Consider the following 13,643-nt stretch of genomic DNA (forward strand, 5'->3'; position numbering starts at 1 on the left):
GTGCCACCTCATACAAACGCAATTCTGTTGTTTCTAAGAACAAACAGCAAGTCAAATCCCTAATAAAGGAGCACTTCAAAAAAGCTATAGGAAACTTGCCTTAATGAACATTTTAAGACTATTTTAAGAATACTAACAGACAAACAGCTTGGTGAGTCTCAAGAATCTGAAAGATTCTTCAAAGCAGTTTGTCCTTAAGAATTTAAATATTCTCAATACTTAATACCTATTATATGCCTGGATACAGTAGGAGGTCAATACTTAACCAATTAATGAATATCTACTGTCAATTTGCCTATACTTGAACCAGGATGCATATCAAGCAATCGGATCTAAATGTCACAAGTTCAGAATTGGCTAAATTGAATTAATGAGGCCCCTCAACAGTTAACAAAAACATAAAAACTCCTTGAGGTCCACATCTTTTCAGTGGGGATAGGAAAGTGCTCTACACGTGGTAATTTGGCCTCTAAGGCCTCAGGAGGCGGGCAGGGGCTGGGCAGGTCCACCTAACTGCGTGCTGCAGTAGACGAGCAAGTCCAGGGAACCAGGGAGCTCCGCCTGCCGTCCACCCCGGCAGCACCCAGTGAGGCTGCCTTGGAGTCCATGGAACCTACCAGGGTTAGCCAGGATTCCTGTGACCCATCCTCCTCGTAATGAGAAGTGAGGTTTTGCTCTGCCTCTCCTTTGAAGTTTCCTGCAGTCCCTAGGATTTTATGATACAGCTTGGGTCACCCCTGCCATTATGCATGTTTGAAGTATGTTTGGGGAAAATCGACTAGAAGCTGTCTCTGGTGTTAACACAGAACACCGGCCTCATAAAAACTGCTTTCCACAAGGAGTTCAAAGACGCTTATCCAAATATTGTTGGTTTGTCCTGTTCCACCAACTTTGCTAGGGTAGAAAGCTGAGGTTTTGCCAAGTAAACTCTGACACAGATATACCTTCTCGATTTCCTGAGCGAGCTGAGGGCAGTGCTAACACAACCAAGTGGGCTTTTGACAAGATGGACCTTGCACTTTGAAGTAATCTGCTCCGTACTTACCAGGCTGCTGAAGTTAAAATTTATTGGGATGGTGGGTTAAGGTGAAGGACTAAATTAGGCAGATTATTGTGAGAGGGCTTTCTGATATGTGATAAATTTCCAATTGTTACTTCAAGAAACCCAGTAAAAGTCAGGAGCAAACCAGGAGGGCTGACAACTGCTGGCAGGAAGCCAAAGAGAAGCCTCACATTACAGTGGCTCCCATAGCTGAATCCACATTAATCCACATCACCGATCCGTGCTATTTATCAGCAGGATGATGGATCACCACCATATTTTCAAATAGAACAGCTTGTTAAGGAAATTAACCAGGTACAGCTAGTTGTTGGCTGGAGTCTCGGAAGGTGCGAAGAGTGGCATTGTTTTACATTTCTGCAAATCTCTTTAAGTCCTGCTTAATAGAAAACAGCTGCATTCTCTTATCTGCTTCTACAGTCAAACTTCTGCAATATCACACATTATGCAGCTTCTGTAAAACTCCACTGTACATCCATCAGACAATATTATATGAAAATAGTGATTTATCTATCTATATATGAATCCACATATAGATATGTAAAAATAGATTTGACATTATGGTTCCCTGAAAGGTTTGGGGGTTCTCCAGGGCTCCCTAGACCATATTTTGAGAACCTTTGCTCTAAAAGGACCCATACCTACAAATTTTGTGCTAAGTAGATATCAGTTTCCTCTATGTATTAAAGTAAATCCACTAAGGGTATAGATTAGTAACACTGTTAATCTGATTTGAGTTATATAAGCCTGATATAATAAAACTGTTTCTTTGAGAATATATTCTGATTACAATGTTTTGCTAATCCAATCTTATTTTCCTCCCATTTGACAAATAGTGAGAAACTTAGTAAGAATCTGTCTTTGAGAGGCAGTCTGGCAAAAGAGTACGAGATAAAGGTATGGGGCAAGGAAACTCAGGGTTAAGCTAAAACCCAAACCTACCTTTTCTTCCTCCAAAGATTACAAGCCTTTACTTACAATACAATACTACAGTCTTCAGTTCCCTGCTGGCCCCTATGTCCTCTGCGTATCTCAGAATTATCTTACAGTCTGAAGCTCTCTGGGAGCAGGGCATTTGAACTCAAATCTGGATACTCTCTTTAAGGGAGATTCTAATTTCATCCTGAGCAAAGAGGGAGGATTCTGCAAGGGAAAACCATGAAAGACACAGGGTAGTCATCAACACCTAAAAATAAGGCCTTTTCAGAGGAATTCCATAAAACTAAATGGCTTTTCATTACTCTCTAATGCACAAAATACAAACTTTTCTCAGGAGGAAATACACTGTGCTGTTTCTCTTAAAGTTCAAACCATAAATCTACATCTTATGTATGTAAGATTGGGTATCATTCCAGAGTTTTAAAGATCAAGTCATTGAACAAGGAAGGGACTATAGATGTACAATGGCTAGGTTGATTATTAAATGGAAGAAACCAAAATCAAAAAGCAATCACCTTTTCCATTCTATTTTCTTTGAGTAAAGACCTGCTGGTTGAGATACAAGAACTGTACTTTAAAGACGTACATACCTAAAGTCAATTTATTTTTACTTTTGGAAGCTGGATTGTGCTGTTTCCATGAAGTCAGTCATCTCTGCATGCCAAAAATGGCAAAAAATAGACGCCTTCCTTTCTAGAAATGATTATAATGTACCATGACCAAAAAAGTGGGTTTTTTTTACTAACAGATAATCTCGCATAAAAATGAGCCATGGGATTTCAGAAATGGAAAGGCTTTTCTCAAATATGTGTGTTCAGGAACACACACACTTTCTGTTTTTTTTTCAGCAACAGATCTGAGCTTCCATAAGTTCTATTATAATGCGAATGGCACTGTCTGGAGCCTTTGAGTGAAAGGCGAGTACAGTATTTAGAGTTCATCAAGAGGGAAGAAGTCTGTCTTAGAAAATAACATTTCTCTGCTTGTGTTCCTGTGAGAGGAATTTTGACTTATAAGGCATGAAGGACTTTTAAGATGTTTCTTAAAAATATCTTATCCTGTAACTTCATCAGCTTAATTTCAGACCTGAGTGAGACATCCCATGAATGTTGTTCTTCCTTCTGGGGTTGCTCAGGACTGAGAACATGATCCATCTGCCTTCAGGCATTCTCTGGAAAGGCCTCATTTGGCAAGATCAGGAAGTGAGACTACATGGCTCTCAAGGCCGGGTAGAAGATGAAGTGGTTGCCCCTATATCTGTCCACTGTGCCACTTACGGACAACAGAGGAGAGATAGGAATAGTCCCTTTCCTTCAGGTGGATGCCACAAGAACTTTTCAGTTTCAGTGAAATCTAATTCCTTTTCATGATGAAACTGACGTGTTACTGATGTACCGACTGCCCCGAGCAGCGGGTAGTTACCAAGTCAAAAGACAAGAGGTGCTCGAAGATAAGAAACAGAGCCTCAGGGTCAAATATGTATCAGGCTCTAGCTTTTCACCCTTACCAGCATACATGTCTTTATACTGATGCTACCAGGGTCTACAAGACTCATCTGGAAGGAGCACCTTGTACTTCTTAAACGAGTATGAGGCAGCAGCTACCAGAAGACGTGGTCTGTCTTTCTGAAGGGTTAATTTTACTGGGTAGCAATTAAAAACATTTTCTTATTAAAATAAGCATGAGATAAAATGTAAAATTCATTTATAGTTTCAAGACAAAACAGAAACTTTCCAAGAAATGTTGAATTTGCTCTGCCCCTGGATACATGGGGTATCAGGCCACTCTCCTCTGCCTTAAATGGAACATTAGTGGAAAAAATTGAGAGCACTGGTGTAACCTAACAAACATTTTAATTTCTACTAGATTTTTACCTTGGAAGTTCCCTAAAGGTTCAATTCATACCAATTCTCTGGTGTGATTATGTACGATGCCAAGAAGGGTAAATGTTGCTTTCAGAACAGAATAATGAAAAGCAGTTTCACCAAAGTAGAATGAAAGAGGAGCAGAAGCATTTCCAAAATTCCCTTTGCTGACTTTCTTCTGATCTGTCCAACCTGGTGACCCAAGAGGGTCTTAACCCTTTTATCCCAGATAGTCACGGGTAAGACGTACATACCGTAACAAAAAGGACTTTTCCTTAAGAAAACTGTCTCCATTTCACATCCAAGAGGCCATTAATGGAAAGTGTATATGACAAATTTTGGGGTGGTGTCTTGGGTGTGTTTTTACTGAAAAAGTCAAATTACGCCCACCATAAATCTTTTTCGTGAAGTCAACTGAAAGGTTACTCAAAAGCTCTCAGAGCAAATGGAATTTACACCTACATGCACAATACAAGGGTCCTGGGATTCCAGAACATTATCAGAGTCCTGAGGGCTATATTCTTAAACAATGATCTATCATTATCCTTCAAATTCCCCCTTCCTCCTTATCTAACTTAAATAATGAGATAAACTCCAACGCTCCTGAGCTTTGCTAAATTAGTTTAAATATTTCAAGTTCTGCCAACTCCCACCTCGTCCCCCCCACCCTGTTTTGAGTCTTGACTAAAAAGGTGAAGACATATTTTGGAGGAAACCTCAGGGCCCAGCTTTATTAATCACCATCTGCTACTTTCCTAAAACGTCATGCAACCCAAAGTCTACAAGAGACAGTATTTAAAGAAATAAATAAGGAAATAAATAGCCCAGAATCAAAAACTCCTCTCTTCTCAATGGTATTTTTGCCTTTTATTGTGAAATGGCTGTTCCTGGGTTTCTGCAGCTTTCCACCAAAATATCTTTTCAAATATTACCATCGGATACCACCACCCATGCAGAGAACTGGGCGTGCTCAGCCAGTGGGTGCCCTGCCTTGGCCTGGTCTATTTGAAGGGTTGTGGGCTTTTCCACATGGGTTCAATGGCACCACAAGTGTGGCTGCATCTGTGCCATTTTCATAAACTTTACTTGGGAACAGACAAATGTGGCCCAATACACGTAGACTAGAAGATGCAACCTGAGCCAGCAGAACGTTGCCTTGGAAAAGGCTTCTTATTTCAGTTCCAAACCACACATACTTGTCCAGTTAACAAATGCAGCAGGGGATATTGGTCCACAACATTCATGCTGAGGCCAAAGGCTCTGCTGTCCTCCGCCCTCCGCTCTCCCCTACCCCCACCTGCCTTCACAAGAACTATTAGACTGCATGGAAATTTCAGAGAAAAGTTAGGTGGCTGTCTTTTTGGAATGCCTGTACACTCCAACAAGAACAACTTGGAAGTATTTTAATCTAAAAGAACTCAAGGGGGGGGGGTTCCCTATAAATAAAATCATGTTCAAATAAACACAAAAAGGAGCCAATGTTTCCTGTAAGGCCACTTTTCAGATGGATTACTGGAAGGAGTATTCTTTCACAGTTTTATGGCTTACTTTGCTATCATCTGCTTAAAATTTGGGTCATTTAAAACATAGATGCTAAGATCTAAGGCTTCACTTGGATGAAATATTACAAAAGCAGCAGAAAGGCTCATTCCAAGTGCAGACTCAGAGGCAGAACTCTCGGACTCCTGGGTTCTACTCCTGGCTCAGGCCCTGGGCTCAGGTCAGCCCTCGGTCAGAATCTCACTTCTAATCCCTTCAAATCATTTGTTAGTCCCTGTTGTCTAAACAGTGGGGAAAAACCCTGAGTAACACCCCTGGATCCTGTTCAATCAACTGGGATAGTTGGAGATGGTTATAACTCACTTCCAAGAAACCAGGGTGATTTATCCCTTGGTAGAACTAGAATGTTCCTGAGAGACCACAGTGTCATCAGAACAGACCCTTAAGGCACTGAAGCATTTCTCCACCTGCAGGAATCTCTGTGCTCCTTTAATGTGACTTTCAAAAACAATATTGCCCAGCGCTTTATAGTTCTTTATAGCTTCCACATGAAAATAACTCTGGTTGGGCTTCAGACCTCTGAGAGGCAGAATAAATAGACAGGCGTGTTTATCCCCAATTCGTAGATGGAAAACTGAGGCTTAGCTAGGCTAGGACACTGCAGGGGCCCAACGCTAGTAGGTAAGGATGTTGGGATCCAGCCTTACTGTTTTCCAGGTCAAGTGTTTTCTCTCCAGCACGTGGATCCTCATTAATAACCTTACTTTTGGTCCTCGATAAATGGACTGAGGGAAGTTGGTTAAAGTGTTTCAGAAGAATCTGTTAACGCCTTTTCAGTGCAATAAAGGGTAAAGGGCCAAGTTTCTTTGCGGCCTCCAATCTGCATAGGTCTAGCCTGTACCCCACTCACCTCTGGTACCTTTGGCCACGGCTCTCCGACTCTGGGCTCCTCCAGGAACAGAGAGGAGACACAGAAGCTAATTCTCCCTCTTGGAAGCTTCCCGCCCATAGCCCCATGACTACCTGGCTGCTCCTCACTTGTCACTGTAGCTTTTGTTTCTAGGACTGAATGGCTCAGCAGACCGCTGTGCTGGGAAGCTGACAGGTAAACTTCACTCAGACTGCCCAATTACGGTTTCCTGCGAGGCCAGCTGCACAGCCCCTCTGTACCCCTTTTACCTGGAATGCGATTCTTGCTTCTCTTCCCCTGGCCAGCTCCTACTTAGACTTCAGGATTCATCTCAAATGTCACTTCCCTAGAAATGCCTTTTTGACCCCAGTGACCATGTGTTAGCCAACCTCCTTCTCTCCCCCGCCTTCTGCTTACACAGTCGCGCAGCGCCCTGTAAATCTTCCATGTCATTTATCATAATTTTAGCAAATAATTATTTATATGATGATTCATTCTATGTTTGCTGCCTTGCTTGACTGTAAGCCCTGGAAGACCCGGGCCAGCCTTGCTTTCTGCTGTATTCCCAAACTTGGGTTCTTAGGGAATTTTCAATCAATGAAAACGAACGAATGACGTGTATACTGGCTGACACTAAGTCGAACCTTCTACAGCAACGCTGCACCGCTGATGAAATGACAAGAACACCTTTCTTTCTACAGCAACCATTCTGTTCCTTTCTTAGGCTCCTAAAAAGAACGCAAAACTTTATCAAGACTTCCAAACTGACACTGTACAAAACTCAAGCGATTTCTTTCTGGTCAACATCATTAAAGTGCACAGCACAAAACAATGATATTTTTAAAATTGAGTACCTATACCTCAGACCCTTTTTGAAACAAATCACTCAATCCCTTGACCACTTTGGGATTTTAAGAATAAGGATGGTTCTTTTGGAACTCTCAGGGGCCTCCTGCTTTACTCACACTTCAGTAGGTCTTACTGTCCTAACAAAATACTGGACGGAGGCTTCTCGGGCTTTGAGCAGACACGGACAAACTAACTGGAAATACCTTCGAAACCTCCCTCCTGTCCCTCCTCCTAACTTCAGAGATGCTTCACAGTATACTCAGGATTGTTTTAGCTCTGCATCCGAGAATAGAACGTAACTTAACTAAAGTAAACTCTACAGATCCTTTCCTAAAAACCAGCTGCTTCCAGATGGAAGACATTCTGGCAGAACACACTGCATGGTCCCAGCCTACAGTCTCAAGCATCTCCCCCACTGCAGTAACGTGTCATCAGTTAGGTTTCCTGGTGACAGACAAATGAATTCATTTTAGTTGGGGACGACTTCACTTCAAATCCTATTTGAGGAGCAATAGGATGTGGACATGGCCCAGACCCTAGGCACTCTAAAAGGGCACACTAATTCACTTAGGGACTATCTATTATCTAGGCAGCAGCAAAATCCTTCTGGGCTTAAGTGGAGTCCAGCTTGGCTGGGAACTGTAACATTCATTACACCCTTTATTGATAAGATCCTCAATTAGTCACTCTGAAAAAGGGGAGGCTAAAGCAGGCCACTAACATGAATAGCTAAGTTCTGTAGGATTTGGAGCCATATGATCTGTCATTGATTTCCTGTCTCAGCTGGTACCAAGGCAAGGCAGCATCCCATAGCAGACCCGCCAACTTGCTTGGTAGTTTCTCTGTGAGGCTGGGGACTGGCTGGCCCTTTCAAGTAGAAGCACAGACCCACGTGGTGAAGCACAAGTGCAGGGACTCTAGAACTGTGCCGTGGGGCCTCAGAGGAAGACAGCCTACAGCCCGACACTTCTCTTAATGGGCAGCGGGGGTCTAGTTAGTTTGGTGAACAAGGGATACTTGTAAGGATGTAATCCTATTTCTGACCCCTCTAATGAAGAAAAACAACATATATCTATATCTACACCTATATGATATATATCTCCAGTGCACACAGACACAGATATAGACAGAGAGACATAGATCTGGAAGAAGCCATGCCATGTTTTTGTGCCTCATTTTCACGTATTTATATTAGGCAGGTCATAAATTTTAGTTATATGTATTCAAATTTTTAAAAATCACATCATTAAGGCAGAAAGTATATTATTAAACATATCAGTATGGGTTAGGAGAAGCAGCAGACCTGGGCTGGAAATTGCAGAAGCCAGTCCCCCCATGACTACTGACCTGGAGCCGCTAAGTGTGGCTGTGTCTCTCACCGCCTGGGCTGTTTCTGATGCAAAGTCCAGGGCGCCTGCCACTGGCTTGGTTACAGTGCCAACGAGCCCTTTCCCAAGGCCAGATATGAAACCGCTGACACCCCCTTCTGTTTTCACACCTTCCACTGTTGAGGTTATAACACTGGTCAATCCACCAATGATACCTAGCAAAAAAGACAAGGGCTATTGTAATCTGGCCAAGGACAACAGTAAGAGCATTTAAAGCCAAACCCCTCAATTCCATGCACCTGGCAAGGCAACTTAGGGCATTCTGTCTACTTCTTGATAGGTCACAGGCAGGCCAACTCAGGATGTGGAACCAGCAGACTTTGCCAGGAAGTTCACAGTCAGAGAATATATAGTACACATTAGTCAGAAGTAAAGTGTGTTCCAGTTTTAAAAAATCAGAGACAAGCTAAGAGGTTCGCAGTGGCTACTGTTCAATCCCAGAGCTTAGGCAGCATTTGGGCAATCAGGAGAGGATGCAGACAGTAGGATCAAATCACCAGACTAGCAAACAGGGCCTGCAGGGAAAGTTGGGATCCCATAAAATATAAGGCAGAGAAATAACTAAATATAGATCCTCAGTTTTCAAAGAACACTGTGTGACCGGCCAACACCACCAAATGTTTAAAATGTGGTCAAAGCTACTGTGCACTTTGCTGAAGTCAGGAACAGGCAATCACAGTAAATGACGAAGCCTTGATGAAAGGCACCCCCAAAAGCTGCCAAAGGCAGCCGGACCCTCAGTGGAGTCAATCCAAAAGACCAACCGAGGTCAAAAGACATTCCAAACATTCTGCAAGTTGACAGTGATGACCTTGAAGAGCCTCGTAAGTGGCCAGCAGTTGGTGGAGGCTGGAGAGGACACAGGCATTGCAGGAAGAAGCAGGGCCCTGTGCGGGGAGCACTTCCAGGACCTGTGCCAGGGACACTCACAGGATGTTTACCCTTGGACAGTGGGGGTGTGAGGAAGCTCTCTAGACTCTTCAGCTCTAGTGAGACAAATTGGTAAAGGAAATTCCTTGGGTGAGAACGTACTGAGAATTCACAACGTTTCTTTTGGATTCTGGGTCTGTTTGCTGCAGTGAGGCAACATCCCTTTCCAACCTTCTGAGCAAAGCTCATGGCAGAGAGAGACATGACTGAGCCTGGGGGAAGCAGAGCCTACGGAGAGAACTGAGCATGACTCCCAGTTTTTAAACCAAGGAGAGTGAATGGACTCTGGTTCTTGTTATCTTTTAAGGGTTCTTTCATCCTGAAGGAAGAAACTCCTTCTAGGTTACTGTTTTCATACAATCCAGAGCTTAACGGATCCTCCTTGGATAAGGCCACTGGTTTCTGGTCTCAGACTGGCCTAACTGGCTCCTAGAGAGGCTATACATATTCTCTGAACGATCCTTGCCTGGAGGGGATTCTGCCACCTTGAACCAACCGCCCTCCGTCTCAGCACACTAGTAGGTCCATCTAAAAAGTGAGGACAGCTATGCTTTTTCTCCACAGCCAAGGACGCTGGAGAGATAAAGGCATTATACACAGCAAAGCATTTTATATTCACCAAAAACCAGTCCTCTAATAGTTCAACGCACTATCATTACAGTTACTAGAGAGAATGATTAAATCTTTAACCCCAAATGATTGCCCAACAATCAACTTGGAAAGTCCATAAACAGATTAAGTTCAGCCAAATTTTACTTCTAGCTTGATGTCTCCTTGGGGGCTGCTCCCTTTCCAGTTGGGCAGGCTCAGGAAAAGCAAAGGCATTTGGATCCAAACCTCACCATTAGGAAAGTTGATAAACAAAAACTCTGTCCTAAATATTGTGTCCTAAGCATGAAGAGAATATTCCTTTTTCTTCATCCAAATGCAGATATTCAAAACTTGATCAGTCCTGACATGACTTCTGATAGCTTCAGACTATTCCTAAGAATTTGGTACAAACAGTTCAATTTACTAGCCATCACTAAGCATGAGCTATAAGCCACATACCACGTGAGGTACTGCAAGCAGAAAGACAACACAAAACGGTCTTTCTGCTCTCCTGGTCCTCACACTCTACCAGGACAGCAAGACTCACAGCTGGCTACGTGTGCAACCCAGACTGCCACGTGTGCTCTCCCTGTCATTCATTCTAACCGGGGAGAGTGGAACTGAGCAAATGTCATTTGAGTTGGGACTTAGAGGTTGCATAGGATTTTGATAGGCAACAAAGAGAGGCAGAGGAGGGGAGGGCAGAAGGAGCGTGAGTGAGCAAGGACTTGGAGGCATGCCTGGGGGCAGTGCGGAGGTCTGAATGGCTCAGGTATACTGTGGCTGGGGGACAGTGGTTGGAAAAGTTGGCTGGGTTTATATTTCCAAGGGCCTTGAATGCCACACTAACAAGTTGTTAAGAAAAATGCAACAAAAGGCAAGTTAGTCAGAATTAAAGCATTCAAAGTCAGAATTCAAACAAATTCAGACTTAAGACATTCATGCCATCACCTATCTCTTGGGCACATGGATTTACAATCCCTGTGAATGTGCATTTATACAAGACTCAAAAACATCTGGGCCACAAACCTGGCAGCCAACTTCACTTTTCACTTTCTATGGAAGGAAAGATCAGTAAGCAGAAGGCAACTTGAAGCAGCACTTCTATATTCTTTTTTCTTTTTAAAGATTTTATTTTTCCTTTTTCTCCCCAAAACCCCTGGGTACATAGTTGTGTATTTTTAGTTGTGGGTCCTTCTAGTTGTGGTATGTGGGACGCCACCTCAGCGTGGCCTGATGAGTGGTGCCATGTCCGCGCCTAGGATTCAAACAGGCAAAATCCTGGGCCACCGAAACAGAGTGCGCAGACTTAACCACTCAGCCACGGGCCGGCCCCCGACACTTCCATATTCTAAAAAGTGGTTCAGTGGATTACACTTTACCACACCTCAGGAAAAGAAGCCAGAGAATAGGAGGGAATGCGATGCACAGAGCATTCTGAAAACGAATGAAGGCTTCTCCCAGGCTGTAGCACTTGAGTTGCGAGGAGGAGAAGACAGAGCTCGGAAGGCTGTCAGGCCCACCACAACATCAAACTAGGGTTTCACTGTTGTCAGCTTTCTTTTTTCTACTTGTGCCCGGATGGGTGAAAAGGCCCCTCCGAGCAACTGTGGCAGCAGAGCCATTCTTCTGGAGCCTGCTATCATGTGCCTTACCGTGAGCCAGGCCATGGATGCCAGCTACAAGGTGTTCTCCACTTGTAGCTGCATGGTATCGGATGTACTCCCGCTCTGACTGATGCCGATTGTCCATCGTCTTTCCTAAACCATCTGATAACGTCCCTGCAAACTGGAATGAATTAAAAACAGAAGGAAAAGAGTTTTAAGACCTCAGCACTATTTTCACTACTTTATGATCTTAAATAAATCCCTTCCCTCGCTGGGATTCAGTAAATACCGACTGAGAGAGAGATTAACTGCTGAATTACATACACTGTGTGTCCCGGGAGAGTGGTTCTCAAGCACTGGACACATACGAAGTGTGGGATGCTCACACTGGTGGAGGCAAAGCTGCAAAACAACTACTAAAAATCCATACTGGTACTTACCTTCCAGGAGTCTATCGCAAATTTACAGGGAAACGAAAGGCAGAAGAAGATGGCCTGGGAGAGGGGCAAGCATTGGGATTCTGCAACGGTGAGGACAGCGGCTCTTGGCTCTAAGAATCAGTGGGGTTCAAAACAGAAATGTGGCAAATTGTTGCTTTAGGGTTTAGTATCAAAATTTTTAGACACCAACTGCCCTAAAGCAATGCCTTTTCTTTCACTTATTCGACAATTACCAAGTGCCTAGGGGCCTAGCCTCATTTGTCAAAAGAAAAAATGAAGTACCTGGAAAGGTTAACAGGTTAGGCCACCTTCATAGGAAGTGGCAGACTTGAACTCATGACTTCACATGCAAAATCCTCCCCCACAAATCAGAGACAGATTTTATTTATCCTGGCATATTTTAACCAGAGAAGCTGTGTCATCCATCAAAGTGAGATGAAAAGGACATAAAACTCTGTTTTGTCACAAGACAATTTGAAAAGGTTTAAAGTGACAGTTAATAAACCACAGGGTACTTATCCTCATCATTCAGGCATAAAAAGGGAAGGATATCAAATATATAATTAACCTTCTCAGGAAGGATCTACCAAAACAAGTGGTTTAAGTGCCAATGACCCGGGACTAACCTTTCAGAAAACTCACAGGAATGCTATTTAGATATAAGAGCTCAGTGGAAAGATTCAAGGCGAACAGACTGCCTTGAAGACCCAGGACACAGGGTAGCCTGTTTCATTCTGGTTTGCCAAGGAGGGTTATACAGATCTGCCCTGGTGAGCCGTCAGTCCTGAGGCTTCCTGACGCTAGAGACAGGAGAAGGTGAGTTCTGGGCAGGGAAGCAGGACGAGAGGCAGAAACAGCAGTTCTGTGTAAAGCAGCGTTTCCTGGAGCAAGATACGGGAACACTCGTTCCTCTTGCTGAACGCCAATGCTTTTACGATCCAGGGCGGTGAGTACCAACCTTTCTGGAAATGCAATCTCTATCATTATTTGCTTTTTGCCTTGACCTTCCTGTCACTCCCTGCCTAATTAGAGAACTAAATTTAATGAAAATTAATTTCACAATTTCCTTTAGGACACAGACACCACGGGATGTTGGAAAGCCAGCGCTGTGAATCACTAAGTGAGGACTTTCATCAGGGACCCCATTTAAGAGCGACTGCAGGCCACAAGCTTGTGCATCTGACCAAAGCAGATTCTAGTCCTCTCTCCAGCATTGCGATAGCTGCACGACCCCGACAAGGCGCCCTGCCACTGAGCCTCCTTCCTGGCATCTGGAGAACGGTGACAGTGCCGACACTGACATGGGGCTGGAAGGATTAGCGACAGTGGCTCAGGATATGGAATTGAGTTGGCATTCTTACTGTTATTACTCAGCTACTAGTCCAAGGAGGGACATCCTGCACCATTTGAAGAAAGTCTTTAAAAGGTTTAGAGTTATGGTCATTTACGCTAGGCTTTGACATTGAAAAAAAACCCAAAACCCTCTCTTTCCAACAGATAAACACCAGCCTCCTAAGTGAGTTTCTGGAGTGGTACCATCTGTAAAATAGAGTGTGGGGCTTGG

General features: G+C 43.6%; 1 protein-coding gene across 6 annotated transcripts in view; it reads right to left on the reverse strand.

Annotated features, from left to right (window-relative positions):
- The window catches only part of VPS13D (vacuolar protein sorting 13 homolog D), a 253,122-nt gene that overhangs the window by 47,549 nt on the left and 191,930 nt on the right, over positions 1-13,643 (reverse strand). For 5 of the 6 annotated variants that reach the window (XM_046660125.1, XM_046660127.1, XM_046660126.1 and 2 more), the window contains 2 exons: positions 11,688-11,820; positions 8,471-8,666 (listed from right to left, as the gene is read on the reverse strand). The exons of the other annotated variant lie outside the window; for it this stretch is intronic. In XM_046660125.1, coding sequence (XP_046516081.1) covers positions 8,471-8,666; positions 11,688-11,820 — 329 coding nt within the window. The remainder of the gene's footprint in view (positions 1-8,470; positions 8,667-11,687; positions 11,821-13,643) is intronic. 6 annotated transcript variants of the gene reach the window in all.

The sequence above is a fragment of the Equus quagga genome, chromosome 5 (genome assembly GCF_021613505.1).
Source record: "Equus quagga isolate Etosha38 chromosome 5, UCLA_HA_Equagga_1.0, whole genome shotgun sequence".
Lineage (NCBI taxonomy): Eukaryota > Metazoa > Chordata > Mammalia > Perissodactyla > Equidae > Equus > Equus quagga.